General features: G+C 48.5%; 2 protein-coding genes across 2 annotated transcripts in view; one reads left to right on the top strand and one right to left on the bottom strand.

Moving 5' to 3' along the window:
* FARSB (phenylalanyl-tRNA synthetase subunit beta) overlaps positions 1-4,504 on the bottom strand; it is a 66,975-nt gene extending 62,471 nt beyond the window's left edge. The window contains exon 1 of the mRNA XM_055344971.1: positions 4,418-4,504. Coding sequence (XP_055200946.1) covers positions 4,418-4,475 — 58 coding nt within the window. The 5' untranslated portion in view covers positions 4,476-4,504. The remainder of the gene's footprint in view (positions 1-4,417) is intronic.
* A 14,656-nt stretch (positions 4,505-19,160) lies between these two features.
* Positions 19,161-20,755, top strand: part of MOGAT1 (monoacylglycerol O-acyltransferase 1) — a 33,039-nt gene continuing 31,444 nt past the window's right edge. The window contains exon 1 of the mRNA XM_055345426.1: positions 19,161-19,299. Within this exon, the coding sequence (XP_055201401.1) occupies positions 19,206-19,299 (94 nt within the window). The 5' untranslated portion in view covers positions 19,161-19,205. The remainder of the gene's footprint in view (positions 19,300-20,755) is intronic.

Here is a 20,755-nt window from a genome sequence, read left to right on the forward strand (position 1 = left end):
GCAGGTAAAGGCAGAAGTTTAGCAAGCGACGCTATTGACCAGTTACGTTTTCTACGGTCTGTGTATTCAACTGGGTGATGTAGCTAAGATTCCCAACAGTGCTGTGTCACCTTTTTTTTTTTCTGCTTATAATGTGAGAGAAGTGACAAAGTAAAGACCATTAGAAAGGAGCCAAGACTAGATGGTTTTAAAAATTCTCAGCCTAAGATGTAAAGCAGTGCTAAAATTCAGAAAGGACTTCTAAGCAAAGAGTAAATCCACGGCATTGCCAGGAAAGCACGTTCCAAAGATGAAATCAAGGATATGATTGCAAAATCTTAAGATTTTGGAAAAGCTTCGAAAAGATTAAAAGTACTATTCACTCACGTAAAAGGCACTATAAGGGTGTGCCTCACAAATTCAGTCACACAACTGAGTTTATTTTTCAAAGATTTTATTTAGAGAACACAAGTGGGGGGGGCAGAGAGAGGGAGAAGCAGACCCCCACTGGGCAGGGAGCCTGACGCGTTGCTCGATCCCAGGACTCTGGGGTCATGACCTGAGCCCAAGGCAGATGCTTAACTGAGCCACCCAGGTGCCCCATGCACAGCTGAATTTAATCAAGGTCACTATCAGCAAAAGCCCAAAGTACAAAACCCCTTATTTCGGAGATTTGTGAGTGGTGTGGCTATTCGCTAATGAAATGGAAACCAGCAAAATCCAATGAAGACCCACAATGTTTCTAAAGGAAATACATAGGCAGGAACATTGTAAGCCTGAACTGAAAGGGACAGAACAAAATGAAGTCTCAAACCACCAAAATTCCATTAACAAGTAACAGACTGAAAAAACTAATTCGATGTAAAGCACCTGCCTTCTTTCACCAAAATAATTAGGTCACTCAGCACAACCAAGAACCTAGAATACGACTAAAAGCCATGGATGATGATCCCAGGCCTTCAGTCCTACTAATCAAGAAGATCCAACAAGTGCCAGCTCAATTTCAGAACTGCCATGGACCGAGGGCTCCTCTGTGTTTCCCATTTTCCCTTTTGAAAAGGACTATGTATAGTTCTTACCCTACGCCTGTCTCACCACTGGATGGGGGTGGGGGGGCGATCACATGTCTCTCTTTAGTCTCTGAAACCAAGAGTAACTATTCAAGCAGCTGTACTTAAGGAACTACTACACCTAAAGAGCCTCATCCACACCTGGGCCCAATTCAGAGGAGATTCTGGATTTTGAGCTGTTGCTGTAATGGATGACACTTCTGGAATCCTTGGGAACGAGTGAGCAGATTTTCATGTGGGAGGAACAGAAGTCACTGGGGGCCAAGTACAGGCTGGTAGCCAGCCTCTAAAACTACCTGCCTCCAAAAAAAAATAAAAGTGAATAAAAAATAAAACTACCTGCCTCCTGGTATTCACTCCCCTGTGCAGGCCCCCTCCACCCTGTGCTTAATCAGTCTGTGTGACCTAAAGAACATTGGAAGGGATGGCATGTCACTTCTGAGACATCACTCTAACACTCAATTCCCTGCTCTCTTGGGACCTCTCACTCTGGGACAAATAAGCCATCCTAGGGAGACATCAAGGTGGGAGGCACTGAAGTCTCTGACCAAGAATGTGCAAGGAGCACAGGCCTGCCCACAAGTGCTCGAGTGAACGTGGAATTATATTCTCCAACCCCATTTAGGCCTCAAGAGGACCACAGACTTGGCACAGGTGGCTCTGGCAGTACTGTCAGCGATCACATCGAGGCAGAGCAGGACTGGAATTGAACAGTGATCACAAATCAGTTAACAAGAAAATAAGTGGCAAGAGGAAAACACCTGAGCAGAAAGGTGATTAAAAAGGTAGACTAAAAGGGATCCCTGGGTGGCGCAGCGGTTTGGCGCCTGCCTTTGGCCCAGGGCGCGATCCTGGAGACCCGGGATCGAATCCCACATCGGGCTCCCAGTGCATGGAGCCTGCTTCTCCCTCTGCCTATGTCTCTGCGCCTCTCTCTCTCTCTCTGTGTGACTATCATAAATAAATAAAAATTAAAAATTAAAAAAAAAAAAGGTAGACTAAAGAGATAAAACTGCCCCCAAAAAGCAAAATGACCAGAACAAAAGCACCTCAGAAATATCCCATGTAAGTAGATATGAAGGGGAAGCCAGTGACTGGTAGTAACAATGGAATTTAGGACAAAAAGCAAACCCCGGAGGGACTGAAGAAAAGGGGGGTACAAAAGAGTGAAATGAGGTATTATCTGAAGACCAAAAAAAAGAGGGCAAGCAGGGATCCCTGGGTGGCGCAGCCGTTTGGCGCCTGCCTTTGGCTCAGGGCGCGATCCTGGAGACCCGGGATCGAATCCCATATCGGGCTCCCGGTGCATGGAGCCTGCTTCTCTCTCTGCCTCTCTCTCTCTCTCTCTCTCTGTGACTATCATAAATAAATAAATTAAAAAAAAAAAAAAGAGGGCAAGCAGACCCATACTACTTGGAAACTAGATACTTGGCTAAACAGGCTTTTTCAACTTTAACCTTAACCCAATTAAATCAAAGGTTTCAAGAGAGAACACATGACATGTTAACTAAAGATTATTTCTGATCTGTCTTAAGTAAATCTCAGTATCAATCTTTCTGCCTGGAATTTTAAAGTCAGTAGCCGATGGATACTTGGAGGGGGGAGGAAAAAAAAAAAAATCAAGCTTGCCTGATGGTTCTCAATAAGAAAAAAAAAGGAGGGGGCAGCTGGAGAATATATCTAAAAACATCAGATGACAGAAAATAGATTGTCTTACCTTTTTTTTTTTTTTTAAAGATTTTATTTATTCATGAGAGACACACACACAGAGAGGCAGAGACACAGGCAGAGGGAGAAGCAGGCTCCATGCAGGGAGCCTGATGTGGGACTCGATCCTGGATCACGCCCTGGGCCAAAGGCAGACGCTCAACCGCTGAGCCAGGGATCCCCAAGTCTTACCATTTTAAAAAAACCTAGGGTAGGGATCCCTGGGTGGCCCAGCGGTTTGGCGCCTGCCTTTGGCCCAGGGCGCGATCCTGGAGACCCGGGATCGAATCCCACGTCAGGCTCCCGGTGCATGGAGCCTGCTTCTCCCTCTGCCTGTGTTTCTGCCTCTCTCTCTCTCTGTGACTATCATAAATCAAAAAAAAAAAAAAAATTAAAAAATAAATAAAAAAAAAACCTAGGGTATTTACTCTCCCAGAAATAGATACTTGGGTGGTAGCTGACCACGGCGGTCTTGAACGCGTATTTGCCACAAATGTCTTGTGCGACTCAGGCATACACCATTGGAGAGGAGAATGCGATTTACAGGAATGGGTTAAGAAATATAAATATGCACAATGATTAAGCATATCATAAGATGTGTAGGAAATTAGAGCTAAATTCAGAGGTCTAGAGTATTCAGGGACTCGCAGCAGAACCCTGCCAGGAATAATGCTTCAAGAATACGTAGCATCTAAATGCACACCTTCAGAAACGTTATAAAAGCTATTTGGGGCGCCCGGGCGCCCAGGGGTGGAGCGTCTGCCTGCGGCCCAGGGCGAGATCCTGGAGTCCCGGGATCGAGTCCCGCATCGGGCTCCCCGCAGGGAGCCTGCTTCTCCCTCTGCCTGTGTCTCTGCCTCTCTCTGGGTCATACACAAATACTATTTTCAGGTCACATGCTGAGAACCAGTACCTGTTAAACCGCCTGGGACTCCGCTACCATACTAAGCCCTAAAAGCCAAAAATGCCTGTCGGGCTCCAGCTGCCACGGCCCCTGCATAGGCCGAGGAAGGACCATGCGAAGCAGACCCGGCCTCCACGGCTGCATCCGCACGGTCCCCGATAACCGCACTTCCCATCTGCTCCCTTCTGAACTGGGGAGGTTTCCGGAACCCAAGGGGAGACCCCGCCCAGTAGAGCGCGCCGGTCGCTCGGCTCCGCCAGGTGCCCCTGCAGTGGTCCTGACGGCCTGTAACAGCCCAGAACCGTTTTACCAACGTGGTTAGTCCCCGTCGGCCGCCTCCTGGGTCACGGGCCGCGGGGTCCCCAAGCGCCCAGAGCAGGGCCGGGCACACGGCCGGGAGGGGGCAACAGGACAGCGGCGTCGCGGGCGGCTGCACCCCGCCCCCCCCCCCCGCCTCGTGGGCCGAGTTCCCGGGGCTGAGCGTCTGCCCCCAGCGCGGGCCCCGCATCAGGGGCCCCGCAGGGAGCCTGCCTCCCCCTCCGGGTCCCAGGAGGAAGGAAGATCCCTGACGAGACGCACGGAGCCTCTGCAGAGCCCTCCTCGCCGCACCGGGAACGCGCCCGGGGCTGCTCCTCCCCGCCCCCCCGCCCCGGGCACGGGCACAGGCACGCAGGTGCCCCGGGACGCGCCGCCGCACACCCCGCGGGCGTCCCGGCTCCCCGGGACACACAGAGCCGGGACCCGGGCCAGCACTTACTGTAGTTCCGGCCCAGGGCTTGGAAGAGCAGATCCCGCTTCACGCTGACAGTCGGCATGGCGAGTCAGGCCCCACTGCGCCTGCGCCCCGAACCCGCCGGGGCTCCTTCCCGGGGCGCCTAGGACCCCGGCGCCCGCTCGCACGGGCTGCCTTCAATATTGCCGGTCTTCTTCCAGTTGCTTCTGCCTCGTTTTTCATCTGGAGGCAAGTAAATTGTCACAATGAAACCCTGAAGATCCATCGGTGTTGTATGAATGACGTGCAGGCTCAGAAAGGAGACAGAATCGGATAGAATGTGCTACGATTCGACAGGCAGGAGAAAGGCCAGACTGCAAAGGCCCTCACGCTGCTCACCCGCTAAGGGCGGAGGACGCCACGCTAGTGGGCGGGGCACAAGGGGCGGCACGTCGGGGGCGGGGCCTGGGGGCGGAGCGTCCCCTCCGGGAGGCGGGCGGGTGGGCGTGGCCTGAGGCATCCCTCGGGAGAGCCTGCGCGCACCTGAGCTCCGGGAGCCGCAGGGACCCGCGCTCCGCAGCGGGGGCCTCATCCTCCGCGCTTACGTGCAGCCTCCCTGTGTCCTTGTAAGTCTTACACCTGGGTTTCAGCTTAGCGGCAGCCATTTGCAGGAGGCTTCCTTAGACACCTTTTTAGAAGAGGAAAAACTGACATTAGACAGTGCTGTCTGCTGGCAGATGCCGTGCTCCGCGCTCTGGCCGCCCTGAACGTCAGAGGCTCGGTGCCCCTTCCCCCCGCCCCAGGCCCCTGCAAATGTGGCCTCGCTTGGAAACAGTCTTTGCAGATTAAAGATCTGCACGTGGATTATCCTGGATTATCAGAACGGGCCCTCCGTGCAGCCACGTGCATCCTTTGAAAACGGAGGCAGATGGACATTTGACAGAAACAGAAGAGGGACAGTGTACCCAAGAGGGCAGAGATGATGATAATGATGATGTCGCTGCAAGTCAAGGAATGCCAGCAGCCCCGCGACACGGAAGAGGCAATAAAGGATTCTCCGCTGACCTCTGGAGCGGACCGATGGGATTTTGGGCTTCCGACCTCCCCAACCGCGAGAGAATAAACTTGTTTTAACCCGCCACGTTTGTGATTATTTGTTACAGGAAATACGCCAATGCAGGTGATCGTTATTCCCATTTTACCGCTGGTGAGACTGAGGCACAAGCACTGCGGTACCCGACCCTCGAGGCAGAGCCGAGGCAGTTTCATGGGGGAGACCTTCCCCTCTTTCTACCCTACAGGGAGGGAGGCCTCCGAAGCTATTCAGGTGAGGGCAGTAGGTGGGTGGCACTTAGGCTCTCTGACTACCATTCAGGCAGGCTTTCGCTATATCAGCTTCCCCCCATGACTGCAGGCAATCCCTTCCCAGTGCCCAACATAACAGATGGGCAGGGGCCCGGTCAGTGGCAAACATCCCCGCTGCCCAATAAAATCTGCCAAACTGGTACTCAGCTCTCCGCGAATACAGGCCCTCCTTCATTATTGCTCGCTGACCTGCTCTCCGCCGGGCAGGCCAAAGTGTTCTGTTACTGCTGAACCTCATTTGCCTTATTTATAAAGCAGGGATAGCCTACACCTTAGAGGATTATCCTAAGGATTACAAATACTCATAGGTGATTAACACAGTTCTTACCACGGAGGTCCTCGAAATCCGGCAGCTGTCCGTCATCTACCCTCCTGGCCTCACCAGGGCCTTCTCCTCTCCCCATAACGCCCATCACAGGCATCCTGCTTTTCATCTTTAACCTGCTCCAGGACTGAACATTTAGAGGATTCTAATGGAAAAGAGGAAACTGGACCACAAGTACTCCTCACAAGTGCTCAGCTGACTGATAGGAAAGATAGTTGGAAAACACTGAGCTAGTATATCACAAAATGCGTGGTAGGGCCAGCTGGAGAGCAGGAAGGAGATGGTGGCGTTTCCTAGAAATGAAACAGGCTGGCCAATCCGCATGAATAAAGTCCTCCTTGCATTAGAAATTAGGGAAAGGCAAGTTAAAATCATAATAAAATACATTTCCATACCTACCAGACCAGTAAAACCATAGAAGTCTGACCAAACCAGATGTTGGCAGGAATCGACAGTATAAATTGATGCAATCACTTTGGAAAATATGTGGAAAAGATGCCTTCCTTAGAAAGGCAGAACATGTGCGTACTTGACTACCGTTACACTCCCAGGAATATTCCCCAGAGAAACTCTTACCCATGTGCCCTAGGAGAGCGAATAAAAATGTTCAAGGTCACACTGTTCTTTATTTAAAAAAAAAAAAAAAACTGGAAACAACCCAACGTCCATCAATGCTAGTACACAAAATTAGGATAAATCCACACAACGAAACACCATGCAGCTGTGCAGATGAACTACAGCTGTATGTGTAAACTTGGATAAGTCATAAAAATAGAATTTTGAGAAAAGTGAATCACAGAAGCATGTAGACAGTATGGTGTCATGGATATAAAAATGAAAAACAGGCTAGCCTAGGGAGTATATTGTTAAGGCATGCATAAATAGATGGTAAAACTAAAAAAAATGGATGTAAATATGAGAGTAGTTTGGAGTGGAATAGAACAGATGTAGCCTGGGCATATTTCAAAAGCATTTCAAAACTATGGGTAATGTTCTAGGGGTGCCTGGGTGGTTTAGTCGGTTAGGTGTCTACCTTTGGCTCAGGTCATGATCCCAGGGGTCCTGGGATGGAGCCCCAGCTCTGCGGGGAAGGCTGCCTCTCCCTCTGCATTTCCCCCTCCCTGCTCAGGCTGGCTCTCTCCCACACTCACACTCTAGTTAGTAAAATCTTAAAAAAGAAAAAAAATACTGGAAAGGTTCTATTTTACCTAGCAGACCTTCATGGGCATATTTTAAGAAAGCTTTGTATGTTTTATTGGAGTTCAATTTGCCAGCATATAGTATATCACCTAGTGCTCATCCCGTCAAGTGTCCCCCCCGCCCCAGTGCCCATCACCCAGTCACCCCAACACCCCACCTACCTCCCTTCTACCACCCCTTGTTCGTTTCCCAGAGTTAGGTGTCTCTCATCTTCTGTCTCCCTCTCTGATATTTTCTACTCATTTTCTCTCCTTTCCCCTTTATCACCTGTCACTATTTTTTACATTTCCCAAATGAATGAGACCATATGATGTTTGTCCTTCTCCGACTGACTTACTTCACTCAGCAGCATACCCTCCAGTTCCATCCACGTGGAAGCAAATGGTGAGTATGGTGAAAATTAACAAGACAGGAAAGAAATTAAAAATGAAAGCAAGTGGGATCCCTGGGTGGCGCAGTGGTTTGGCGCCTGCCTTTGGCCCAGGGCGCGATCCTGGAGACCCGGGATCGAATCCCACGTCGGGCTCCCGGTGCATGGAGCCTGCTTCTCCCTCTGCCTGTGTCTCTGCCTCTCTCTCTCTCTCTCTCTCTGTGACTATCATAAATAAGTAAAAAATTAAAAAAAAAATAAAAAAAAAATGAAAGCAAGAAACAAGAATGTGGCACTTTTTTGAGGATGAAGGGGGACAAATGCATGGGGCCTTTAAACAATAGGAATGGTTGACATTTGATTTTATTTTTTTCAGAAAGACCTTTTTTGAAAAAACGTTTTAGTCTCCTAATTCTCTTGCTTTATAGATTCTGGGCTTTAGGTTACATTTTATACAGTCTTTCACCGCCTCAAGGATGTTTCATAAAAATCATGTGTGCTTCTTAAAGGGCTTGGATTTTTTTTTTCAAGGCTTTGTGAAATTTATTTACGTTTCAGAGCAAGTGAGTAACCAGCCTTGTTTTCAAACAGCAATCTCGTTAACCCAACACAATTTGCTAAGATTCTTTTTCCCCACAGATGTGAAATAACTTCTTTAGCCCATATTACGTTTCTTTTTTTAAAGATTTTAATTCAATTAGCCAACATATAGTACATCATTAGTTTCAGATGTCCGTCAGCTGCTCGTCAGTTGCATTTAACACCCAGTGCTCATCAGCATATATTACTTTTCTTTTTTTTTTTTTTAAAGATTTTATTTTTATTTAGTCATGAGAGACACACAGAGAGAGGGAGGGAGGCAGAGGGAGAAGCAGGCTCCATGCAGGGAGCCCGACACCAGGATCACACCCTGGGCTAAAGGCGGCGCTAAACCGCTGAGCCACCCAGGCTGCCCTATTACTTTTCTTTACACATTTAGGTGTTCTGCTGAATTTTCTCATTACCAGTACCTAAGTTCTAGTTATTACAGCTTTATAATGCATTTTAATATTTGGAAGGGTTAATGTATCATCAGTGTTAGAAGGTGAAGGAGGGTCAGTATTCCCCAGGCCAAGAAGGCACTTTAACAAATAACGAAGCTACCCATATCCATCAGGTTTTATTCAGGGTACCTTTCTGGGAACCAGGGCAGTCGAGCAAGCAATCCTAGTGGCAGCAGTCCTCCTCCTTTTAAATGATTAAAAGTTTGGAATCAAATGAATTACCCAACTCCTTATCAACAGTTTTCTAAACCATATTTGATATTTTCCAGAACTGTAGATTTATCGAAATGCTTTCTTCAACAACTTTTGACTTAAGGGATCCCTGGGTGGCTCAGTGGTTTGGCGCCTGCCTTTGGCCCAGGGCGCAATCCTGGAGTCCCAGGATTGAGTCCCATGTTGGGCTCCTGGCATGGGAGCCTGTTTCTCCCTCCGCCTGTGTCTCTGCCTCTCTCTCTCTCTGTGTCTATCATAAATAAATCTTAAAAAAAAAAAAAAAACTTTTGACTTAATAATTTAAAGTCAAAATGTTTTATTGTTGCCTCCGCTTTTTGGCAGGAAGGTTGTAAAAAGTGCACCGGCTCTCAGTTGATTCCGTAAAAATAATTTTAGAAAGAAAGCTTTTTCATCAGTGCTGTTAAAACATTACAAGGTTTATTTGCATAGCTAAAGTTGACTCCAGGATTTGTCTTCCCTTTATCTATCTTACAAAGGCAAACAGTGTAGTTGGGCTAATATTAACACCAGAGGCAGTAAGTTGAGAGCCGGATTGTATTGCACTTGCTATTCCTTTCCCGACTACACCTTTGCATTTTGTAGTGCTGCCCCCAGGGCCTGCAGCCTCAGCTTTTACAGAGCAAGGGACATGGTGGTGATGAGGTCAGAGGGCAGTTATCTAAAGTGCTGCCATCTGTGCACCAGGGACGCTCTCCTAGTCACCTCGAGTCATCTCCGCCCCTTCCGTCCAGCGGTGCCTCTGCACTTCAGGGAGGATCACGAGCCTTCCTGCATACTTGGCTCACGGCTCATGTCAACTTCCAAGGTGGCTCGAGGGAGGTCATTGGGCGGACATGAACAGAATGAAGGGCCAGAGATGGAGTCAGTGTTATCAACACCCATTGCTTTCTCTTGCAAAAATCCCTACCTCTCATGTTAATTTTTCTAGATACACTTCAGAATTTTGTCAGGTTTCAAAAAACTTTTGGGGCTATTTTATTAGGAATCAACTGTAATGTATGGATTAATTTAAGGAACTTTTTTTTTTTAAAGATTTTATGTCTTTATTCATGAGAGACCTAGGCAGAGGGAAAAGCAGGCTCCCTGTGACGAGCCCGATGTGGGACTTGATCCCAGGACTCTGATCACGACCTGAGCCTAAGGCAGACACTCAATTTTTCTAGATACACTTCCCCAGGACGTTGATCACGACCTGAGCCGAAGGCAGACACTCAACCACGGAGCCACCCAGGAGCCCCAGGAACTTTCTATCCAAGAACAGACTGCATGTGTTTTTGAACATGCCAGTCAGTGACCCACCTCAGAGCCCCTATCCAGCATTTCCCTCTGCCAGAATGTCCTTGTCCTCAGCCTCCTACAAGGAGAGCTCCCTCTGTTCATACAAGTCTTCTCAGATCTACCCCTGAATATGCAATTTATTATGCTTATTAGATATAAACATCTCTCCCTGCTAAAACAGAAGTTCCGTAGGGCAGAGATGCTCATGTTTTGTTCACTAATATACGCCAGGAGCCTCAAACAGTGACTGGCACAGAGCCGAGACTCAGTAAATATATGAAGTATTTTTTTCTTAAAGATTTTAAGTAATCTCTACACCCAACATGGGGTTCAACTCACAGCCCTGAGAGCAAGAGTTGCACACTCCACCAGCAGAGCCAGCCAGGTGTCCCTGAGGTTTGATAGAAATGCTTGGTGTATTTTGTTGTATGTTTTTATTTAAATTCCCGTTATTAAACAATGTATTATTAGTTTCAGGTGTACAATACAGTGATTCAGCACTTCCCTACCATACATATGCTCATCACAAGTTCACTCCTTCATCCCCGTTACCTGTTTCACCCATCCCTCCACCCACCTCCCCTCCAGTAACCATCTGTTTTTTTTTTTGTCTACAGTTAAGAGTCTGTTTCTTGGTTTGCCTCTTTTTCCCCCTTTGCTCATTTGTTTTTCTTAAATTCTACCTATGAGTGAAATCACATGGTACTTGTCTTTGACTTATTTTGCTTACCATCCTCTCTCTAGTTCCATCCACATCGTTACAAAATGGCAAAATTTCATTCTTTATGGCTAATATCCCCTTCTGTATATGTATGGATATGGATATGTGTGTATATACATATATATTCCATTGTGCATGTGTGTGTAGATAGGCTTCCCAATTGCCAATATATATATACACATACATATACGATGGAATATTATGTGTATACATTATATACACACACAGATACATATGTCACATCTGCCCTGTCCATTCATCAGCCAACAGATACCTGGGTTGTTTCCTTAAGGCATATTTTTTAAAACAGATACTTCAGTAGGAATAAATGGGCAAAGGAAATGAACAACCAATTTATTAATACAAACAAAAACAAAGTGTGGGGAGGGAGACAGAAATGCGAATAAAACCATAATGAAAGCAGAGAGATTTTCTCCAAAAACCCGGGCAGAGGTTAAAGAGATAAATGACACCACCTTGTGTTGGCAACAATGTAGGAAGCAGCCACCCTTACACACACCAGTCCGAAATATAAATAGTAGTTTGACAGTCTGAATCAAAATTTTAAATATGCATTCTCTTGGATCCTGAAATTCCACTCTTGGAAGTATTTTAAGGGAAGCAAGCAAATATTCTTCTGCTTGTAATATAAAAAAATCTTGAAATGACCTAAATGTCCAACAATATGGGCTGGATTAAATAAAGTCTGATACCGCTGTACAATAGAATAGTGTGTAAGCATTAAAAACGGTATTGGAGAACTACATTTTTTAACATGGAAAAAAGTCTACATTATCTGAAAACAAGTTATTAAACAATAGACTTAAAGTGATCAATTTATTTTTTTAAATGCACGTCATGTATGTGAGTGTGAAGAAACAAAACAGCTGGCGTGCTATATACCAAAGTGTTAATGGTGGTTATCTTAGTCCTTCAGTTTTTTTTCTTTAAATGTTTTCTTCCTATTAACATTTTTCTTAACAAGGGTTATCTTCAGATGGTGAGATTATTTCCTTTATTGTACCTTTTGTTTTTAACAGAATTATAATTAGCAAGAATACTTCTGTTATGAGGGGGAAAAAAACCAAGTTTATTATAAAACAATCATGGGCCATTCCCCTGCCTACTTACACACGTGTAGACAATCCAGCTAGTTTAGGACTGACTACGTGAGATGACATCCTGCATCCAGCTGTGCGACCACAATTGTTTTTTCCTGTAAAATGTGTTGCACATAGTGAAAGCTTCTGAAAGGATTGTACCACCTTCCTGGAATGCTTATGAGTCGGGCAGCAATTGGACGAGAGATGTTACGACGTCTGAAATCCTCTCAACATAGATCCTAAAGATGCAGTCCTGGGTCTAGCGGCCTTCCACTCTGGCAGCAGGCAGTGGTACGCCAAACACAAATATTGTCCATTCTCAGCCTCAGGTTCCTCATCCATAAAATGGAAACAGAACCTCAGCGGACGCCTGAGTGAGAGTAAAGTACCTGGAAACAATTTGAAACCGGCAAATTGTTAGATATTTATACCCAAGGTAACAACCCAGTGATCTGAGACCATAAATTTGCTCTGGTATTAAGCTTAGTAAAATTTGGGCTGATGATCCTCCAGGAGGATAAGACAGGGCTGTAAGCTCAGGCAATAGACGATACAATTCACCATGACCGCCCTTGTTTTATTTGCAGTATATCCGACACTGGTCCTGTTCTGGCTAAAAACTTGTATATCTTTCCTATAAATTTCCAGGACACTCGAACTCCTTTGTAGATTACCCTGAAACTTTTAGAAAGTGACCAAAGCCCATCATTCTTCTTGGGTTTCTATTGATGGATCTATCTGGAACCAGGAAGGTCTGCTAGACCTGCCAAGAGTCAGGTTGACCAGTACTGACTTCCCAATTGTCAAACCAATGGTTGTTTTAAATTGTATTTTAAAAATGAACTTGATAGACACTGGATATTATTAGCATCTCCTCATTCTCGAAATTAGTTTTCCTGACTCTGGACTCCTCTATTTAGCTCACTGGATTTTTCTATCATTGCTCTGTGAGAGAAAATACACGGTAGTGGTAAGAGTTCTTCTGTAAGTTAGTAACAGATTAAAACCTTGTATTAACTGCCGACTGAGACCTTGGACTAATTACTGATTACTGATAAGCCTCAGTTCCTTGTAAAATGAAGGTAATAATAACATGTACACCATAGAAATACCATAGAATGTCTATGCAAATTTTAAGAATAGTTCATGTAAGGTTCTATCACTTGATAAATATTAACTCCCAAAGCTTCTTCTAACTTTAACACTACCCTTCCCCCACCTTCACTGTAGGATACCCTCTGGAGTGATGTCTGGTGATCTTTTCCGCAGTCTCCGCTTCTGTTACTACCGAAACACAGATGGTGCCCATCCTAACCTCCAGCTCATCTCTTTCTTTTGTGCACATTTCTTACCAACTTCTGAACATCTGCACCTGGATGTCCAACAGGCTGGCATGTCATACTCAAACACTGAACTTTCTCCTTACCCCTAAACTTACTCTTCCTGGTGTGCTTCCTACCCTTCTCAAAGTCACCACCATCCACCAAGTCACCCAGGTCAGAAACACTTCACTTGACCTAACTCCTCCTTCACTTCTCTCTTCTAACTTGGGATAACCTGCCCAGCATGCACAAGGTAAACTTTTGAGTCACCATGCTACAGCAATGGAACCCTGCATCTCATGCAAGTGTAACAGGGGTAAACACTGATCCATCCTGGACCTGGGACCACTGGGAACTTGAGTTCCATATTATTCGATGGTGGAAACAGTAAGGGAGAAATCTGGAGCCGTTGGCGGCCGTGTTTCCCACCACTCAGAGAAACTCATCTGCTTGTGAGATAAAATGCTACTGACACCAAGAGAAGAAATAGTAGAGAGAAACCTAGAAGCTTGTAAAGGGCTACTCTTTTTTTTAATTTTTTAAAAGATTTTATTTATTTATTCATGAGAGGCAGAGACACAGGCAGAGGGAGAAGCAGGCTCCATGCAGGGAGCCCAATGTGGGACTTGAACCCAGGTCTCCAGGACCATGCCCTGGACTGAAGGTGGTGCTAAACCACTGAGCCACCAGGGCTGCCCTACAGGGCTATTCTTAAGACCCAGGTGTCTCCCTCCTCTTCCTGAAACTTGGTTGCTCAACTGAATGAAGTTCAGATGGATTAAGTGTGAGACGTGGAGGGTTATACCCAAGACTCAGGAGGTAAGCAGGTGCCCTGTAAGGCAGGACCCCAAACTATATTAAAGAGTTTGGACTTTATCTTAAGAACATTGAGAAGAAATTCAAAGATTTTAAGCAGACAAATAACATGACTGATGAATTTTTTTGGGAAGATCACTTTGAGTATATTATGGAGAAGGAATTAGGGGTCTTAGTTCAGAGGGCAAAACTCAAGGCAAGGAGCCCAGTTAGGAGGCTGCAATGACCCAAGGAAGCAATGATAGCAAGACTGGGGAAATGGCATGTGTCCAAAGAAAAAATAAATAACAGTAGACTAGAAGAATTAACAGGTCATATGCCAAGTAGCCATAAGTAACCAGAAAGATACAACCATGAGTGCAAGCCTACCCACTGGGTTGGATCTTCTTGGAAACTGGGAGTGGTGGAGCCTACTGTGCTATACCTCCAAGGACACTTCAGTCGAACACTGCTGACTGCCTCTTTCAAGAGCTGGCCCTTGCCCCAGTTGGTAGCAGTAGACCTTTCCAGTATCTTTCTCCTCATTCCTCCCTCACTTGGGTTGCTGGAATCTCAAGTAGGTTTCAAGACCAACTGAAAATAAAAGTGTGGGTGAGGATCACGAGAAGAGAAATCTGGGTGGCTACCAAGTCTCAATATCTTGGGAAGACTCCTGCAGCTCTGCCGTGTCAAATTGATAAAATAGAGAGGAAATAAGAAAACAGAAGGCCAGGGCAAGTTTCTTGAACTTAGTTCAAAAGAGTGTTAAGAACAGAACTTCTTGAAGGACATTCCATCGAAATGACCATTATGATGGCCTTCTATCGATGTTAGCCAGGGCTGGTCACTCTCAATGAATTACAGTAATCATGATGTTTGAGTTTCATGAATATGAGAGAGAGAGAGAGAGAGAGAGAGAGAGAGAGAGAGAGAATATTTACCTTTATGATGAATGTACCTTATGAAAACTGGAACAGTGACCTTTGTCCTAAACTATCCCCTCTCAGAACTCTCAATCCAGGAAGAATACGATTTCCTTTTCAATTTAAAAACAGGAACATATTAAGCTTAGGCTACAGTAAAATGTCATGTTGTGGCACAATATTCTCTTCCTGTTAGTAGAAATTACCTGTCTCGAAATGCACAGGAAAAAAAAAATTAAAACAAGGAAGTGACTTTAAAGTAGTCATTTCCATGGGTAGGTTTTGTAACCTGTGAGGCAATCTCAACCGTCATCCCCCTACTCCTTAACTAGAGCTGAAACCTAGAAAAAGGAACCTTGCCTAGTTGGAATCCCAGACCTCCAAGCGGGACAATGTTGACTTCCTATCCCCATGGTCTCCTGAGAAGTTGCCACAGCACAATTGTTTGATATATTTTTGTTGAATTTTTGAAAATGTATATGTTTTATTAACTCACATATACCCAATGCCAAACCCACAGTATGTGGTTGGTAAATATTTGATGACTGAATGAATAACTAGACCCCACCCAAACTATGACACACTGGTCCCCTGAATTCTTTTGCTCACTGTTCCATGCTTTCTCCTTTTCAATGCCATTCTCTCCCTTCCTCATTGCTATCATTTAAGAAACAGCACTGGTGCTCAGGCTCTGGGAATCGACAAACCTATTTTCAAAACGCAGGCACTTAGTTCTACTACTTACTAGGTGAACCATTCGTTTCACTTGTGGTTTCAAGTCCTTCACCAGTAAAGAAGAATAGTATCTAAACTGGAGAGCTCTTGTGGGGTTGACATTAGACGTAGCATCATAAAGCCTGAGCACAGTGCTTCCGAGGCAGTAAGCACTCAGCAACACTGACATATATGGTTTTTTAGCTGCAACCCCATTCAGATTTTGTACTTCTCCAAATATTAGCATCCCCCACACACACAAAAAAGGGCAAAATAAGCGGTGGCTTCCAACCTGGGTTTTGCCGAACCCTCAGAGCTGCTGAAACTGTTCGATGTCAATTCCATCTTGCTACAAAATACAGTCGCTCTGGGAAGGAGGGAGATGCTAGGAAGATGGGGAAACCCCACCTTCTTTTCCAATAAGAGAGGATCCACTTGGATTTCTTTAATCAGTTGGAGTTCTTTGAAGACTGAAAACAATTCGCCTGCTGGAGTAAAAGTTAGGAACCGTTATCGCATACCATGTTGCTTCCCCACATCTGTTTTAGTGTGGCTGTGAAGACAGCTAGTTCCATTTCCAGTAACTGGCTGGGTTTTCTTGGGCAAATCACTTCACTTCTCTCCTCTCAGCTCCCCATCCCTCGAAATGCGGACTTTGGAAAGATAATGTTGACGGTTCGTGTTTTCATGTTAGTTTTAGTTCTGGAAATCTGAGAAGAGTTATTCTGAAAGGCTTAATAAATTAGAGCTCACCATTTAACTCCAGTCATCATTTAGCTGTATTATCCTGGGGCACGATACATATGCAGACACGTGTTGAATATCAAATGAGCGAGTGATTTAATTGTTGCTGGAAACGGTGACAGGCTGTTGCACCGACTGCGCCCTGGTGGGGCCCGTGCTAGGGGACAGCAGCTGTCTTCTAACCAGCCGAGGGCCTGGGGAAGTGACAAGAGCATGACTCAGTAGAGTGGACTCCACAGTTTAGAAGTCTGGATGTCTTGCTTTCCCTATGACCCAAGAAATCGTAAATCCAATTAATCAACCAATCCTACTGATGATGTCACCCGTGCACATCCCAAGTCCACCTCTAGCCTCCTCAACTACCACAGGAGACCACCATCCCAGCGTCTGCCCAATTCCACCCTTACTACTTCCAATCTGTTCTAAAGGGGTGCTCGCTATTCCCTGTGACTGGAACGGGCACGCTTCTCTCAGGCACTGTCACCCATTTCATTCTATAGCTAGGTGTTATTTTCTGTTTCTCCTGGGAGGCTGTGAACCCCAGGAGGACAGAGACCTTTCTTACTGCTATAGCCCAAACCCGCTTCCCACCTCATGCCCACCCCAAGAAGCCTTTTCAAAAATAATCAACGAATGAATGCTCAAGGCTGAAACCACGTCTTAAATACTTAAATCTCATGTCATCAACACTGAGGGCAAGGCCGATGCAAAGCAAGCACGCAATAATGGATCGTCCCGTGTGAGACTCATTTAATGAAGGGATGGCTCTCCTCTCTGGGTTTTATTTTTAAAGACTGTTTATTTGACAAATCGAGAGAGCCAGAGAGGGAGAGGGAGAAGCAGGCTTCCTCCTGAGTGGGGAGCCCGATGTGGGGCTTGATCCCAGAACCCCGGGATCAGGAGCTGAGCCGAAGGCAGATGCTTAACCAACTGAGTCCCCCAGGTGCCTCTCCTCTCTGGGTTTTAGACAAAAGTAATTGAGTCTTTTCCACTCTTCCAGTTGTGTGACTTTGAGCCTGGATCTCATTAACTGTAAAATGAGCTAATGCTTATTTCACAGGGTTGCTCTAAGATGAGTGAAGGGTTCTGCAGAGCATCTTAGTGTGCCTTCCCAGTAACCCCACTAGCACTGGGGAAAGGTTCAGGGAAGAAGTCTAAAAAGAAGAAAGCAAATACTCAACTAGGAAAAAACAAAAAACAAAAAACCTCCAACCAGCAAGTCTTGTGTACAAGAAGTCACAAACAACTCCCTTGAAGTACCTTGTCTTGGTATAATCCAACTTGCTATTAAAATGTTGATGGAGGGATCCCTGGGTGGCGCAGCGGTTTGGCGCCTGCCTTTGGCCCAGGGCGCGATCCTGGAGACCCGGGATCGAATCCCACGTTGGGCTCCCGGTGCATGGAGCCTGCTTCTCCCTCTGCCTGTGTCTCTGCCTCTCTCTCTCTGTGACTATCATAAAAAAAAAATATATTAAAAAAAAATGTTGATGGAGAAAGGGGCATGGTGGTGGGGGTGGTAGTCAATTTTGTTTTGCCCTATTGCAGATCCCTTCTAGCAACGACTTGACAGCCGTCTGCCACTTGGAGTTGTTCAACTATGCGGTAAGTAGTATTCATAAGAGAAAATGCAGCAGGCGCTCACAACGACTGGGCAACTATTTGGAATCTCTTCAGAGCATCGTAACTGAAACCTCTCAGTGGCAAGTTTTAGGATAAAGAGTTGAATCCTAAACATGGCCCGCAAGGATCTGCCCTTTGACCACCATTTATGCCTCTTTCCAATCCTAATCTCCTCCTTGTTCCTGGAGCTCTCAGTCGGTTAGTTTTCTTTCCATTTCAGCCACAGGATCTTTACACAAGTGCTTCCCTTTGCCTAGACCCTCCCTCAGTTAACTAGATTCCCCTTGATAGCGCAAGGTCACTTCTTTAGAGAATGCCCTGACCTCCAGCCTAAGTCCCAGAATCTTCCTTCCATCATAGGGTTTCCCTTTGCAGTGATATGCCCAATCGTGTGGATATTTTTGCCTACGGCTCCTCTCCGCCCATAATTTGTACTCTAAGAACAGAATCAATGAGTGACTAGGCTCAGGGCCCGGAAAGTTCCCGGCAAGCGGTAGGTATTCAGTCAACAGCTGTTGAATAACCGAATAAATCAAGTTTCCAGGACTCGTGCGGGGATTGAGGACGCAAGCGGGAGGCCAGATCCCTGCCTCCCCTGTGCGCCCGCGGCAGAGGGCCCCGCGCCTCCTTGCAGCAGGTGGGCGCCTCCTCCACCTGCCCCTGCCCCAGCCGCAGCCGCAGAGTGTGCGGAGGAAGGGGTGGGTTTAAGGGCGGATGCTGGAGGCCATCCGTCCGCAGAACGGAGGGCAGGTCCCGGTGGGCGCCCCAGGCCCCCGCGAGGCCGCCCGCTGACCCCTCTCGCCACCCCCGCGGCCCAGAGCGGCGCGCCCACCTGCGCCGGCCCATGCGCCCAGGGCGCGCGCGATCCGCAGCTTCAGCCGCAGCCTCAGCCCCCGGCCGCAGCCGCAACCTCAGGCCCCAGCCCCCGCCCCCGCCCCCGCCCCCGCCGAAGTCCGGCCCCGCCGCCGCCTCCTCCCCGCCTCCCGGGTTTGTCCCGCCGGGGCCCAGGTCCCCGCGCCGCGGAGCCAGCAGGTGCCGGACGCCCGAGAGGGCGCCGTCCTCCCGCGGGCGGGACCATGAAGGTCGAGTTTGCGCCGCTCCACATCCCGCTGGCGCGGCGGCTGCAGACGGCCGCGGTGCTGCAGTGGGTCCTGTCCTTCCTGCTGCTCGGTAAGGACCGCGCTCGGCCGCCCCGGACCCAGCCCCACTCCGCGGGCTCCGTCCCGCCCTCGCCGACGGTCGCCGCGCGAGGACGCGCCGGGGTCCTCCAGGCCTCCCTCCGTGCACGCCGCGGCGGGCAGGTCGCGGGGAGCTCCCGCCCCCTCGGGGCTCCCCTTCTGGCTGCTCCCCCGCGTGCACGCGCTCACTCGGGGGCCCCCCTTCTGGTTGCTCCCCCGGGGCCCCCTTCTGGTTGCTCCCCCGCGTGCACGCGCTCACTCGGGGCCCCCCTTCTGGTTGCTCCCCCGGGGCCCCCTTCTGGTTGCTCCCCCGCGTGCACGAGCTCACTCGGGGGCCCCCTTCTGGTTGCTCCCCCGGGGCCTCCCTTCTGGTTGCTCCCCCGGGGCCTCCCTTCTGGTTGCTCCCCCGCGTGCACACGCTCACTCAGGGCCCCCCTTCTGGTTGCTCCCCCGAGGCCCCCTTCTGGTTGCTCCCCCGCGTGCACGAGCTCACTCGGGGGCCCCCTTCTGGTTGCTCCCCTGGGGCCCTCTTCTGGTTGCTCCCCCGCGTGCACGAGCTCACTCGGGGGCCCCCTTCTGGTTGCTCCCCCGGGGCCTCCCTTCTGGTTGCTCCCCCGCGTGCACGAGCTCACTCGGGGCCCCCTTCTGGTTGCTCCCCCGCGTGCACGAGCTCACTCGGGGGCCCCCTTCTGGTTGCTCCCCCGGGGCCCCCTTCTGGTTGCTCCCCCGCGTGCACGCGCTCACTCAGGGCCCCCCTTCTGGTTGCTCCCCCGAGGCCCCCTTCTGGTTGCTCCCCCGCGTGCACGAGCTCACTCGGGGGCCCCCTTCTGGTTGCTCCCCTGGGGCCCTCTTCTGGTTGCTCCCCCGCGTGCACGAGCTCACTCGGGGGCCCCCTTCTGGTTGCTCCCCCGGGGCCTCCCTTCTGGTTGCTCCCCCCGCGTGCACGAGCTCACTCAGGGCCCCCTTCTGGTTGCTCCCCCGCGTGCACCCGTGGCACACGACTGCTGGCCAGCTGCTCTGCGCTGAGCTGCTGCGGGCCTTACCTACAGCCACGGGCTCGGCTGGCAGTTACATAGCCTGGTGAGGCCTGGCGCGTGGGTGCACCCAGATGTAACCAGGACCCAGGTGAGGCCTGGCGTGTGGGTGCACCCAGATGTAACCAGGACCCGGCCCAGCCACGCAGCGCTGCTCTCTAGCCCCACAGAAGGCAGACATTGTCTATCCGCAACGCAAGTTACTACAGCTAACTTTTGCGTGTTCCGGAGCATCTCGGGGCAAAAAGGTACCTTTGTACAAGGAAGGGCTGCCCCAAATATCAGATGGGGTCGGGTGGCTTCTGTATGTAAAGAGCTGGACTGCAGGCTGTGTTCTAGCGGGTTCCAGAGTCAACTCCATCTAGAAGGAGGCAGTCACTAGATGGAGCCGGTGCTTGACCTGGGTGCTTTGTC

The sequence above is a fragment of the Nyctereutes procyonoides genome, unplaced genomic scaffold, assembly GCF_905146905.1.
Source record: "Nyctereutes procyonoides isolate TBG_1078 unplaced genomic scaffold, NYPRO_anot_genome, whole genome shotgun sequence".
Classification (NCBI taxonomy): Eukaryota; Metazoa; Chordata; class Mammalia; order Carnivora; family Canidae; genus Nyctereutes; species Nyctereutes procyonoides.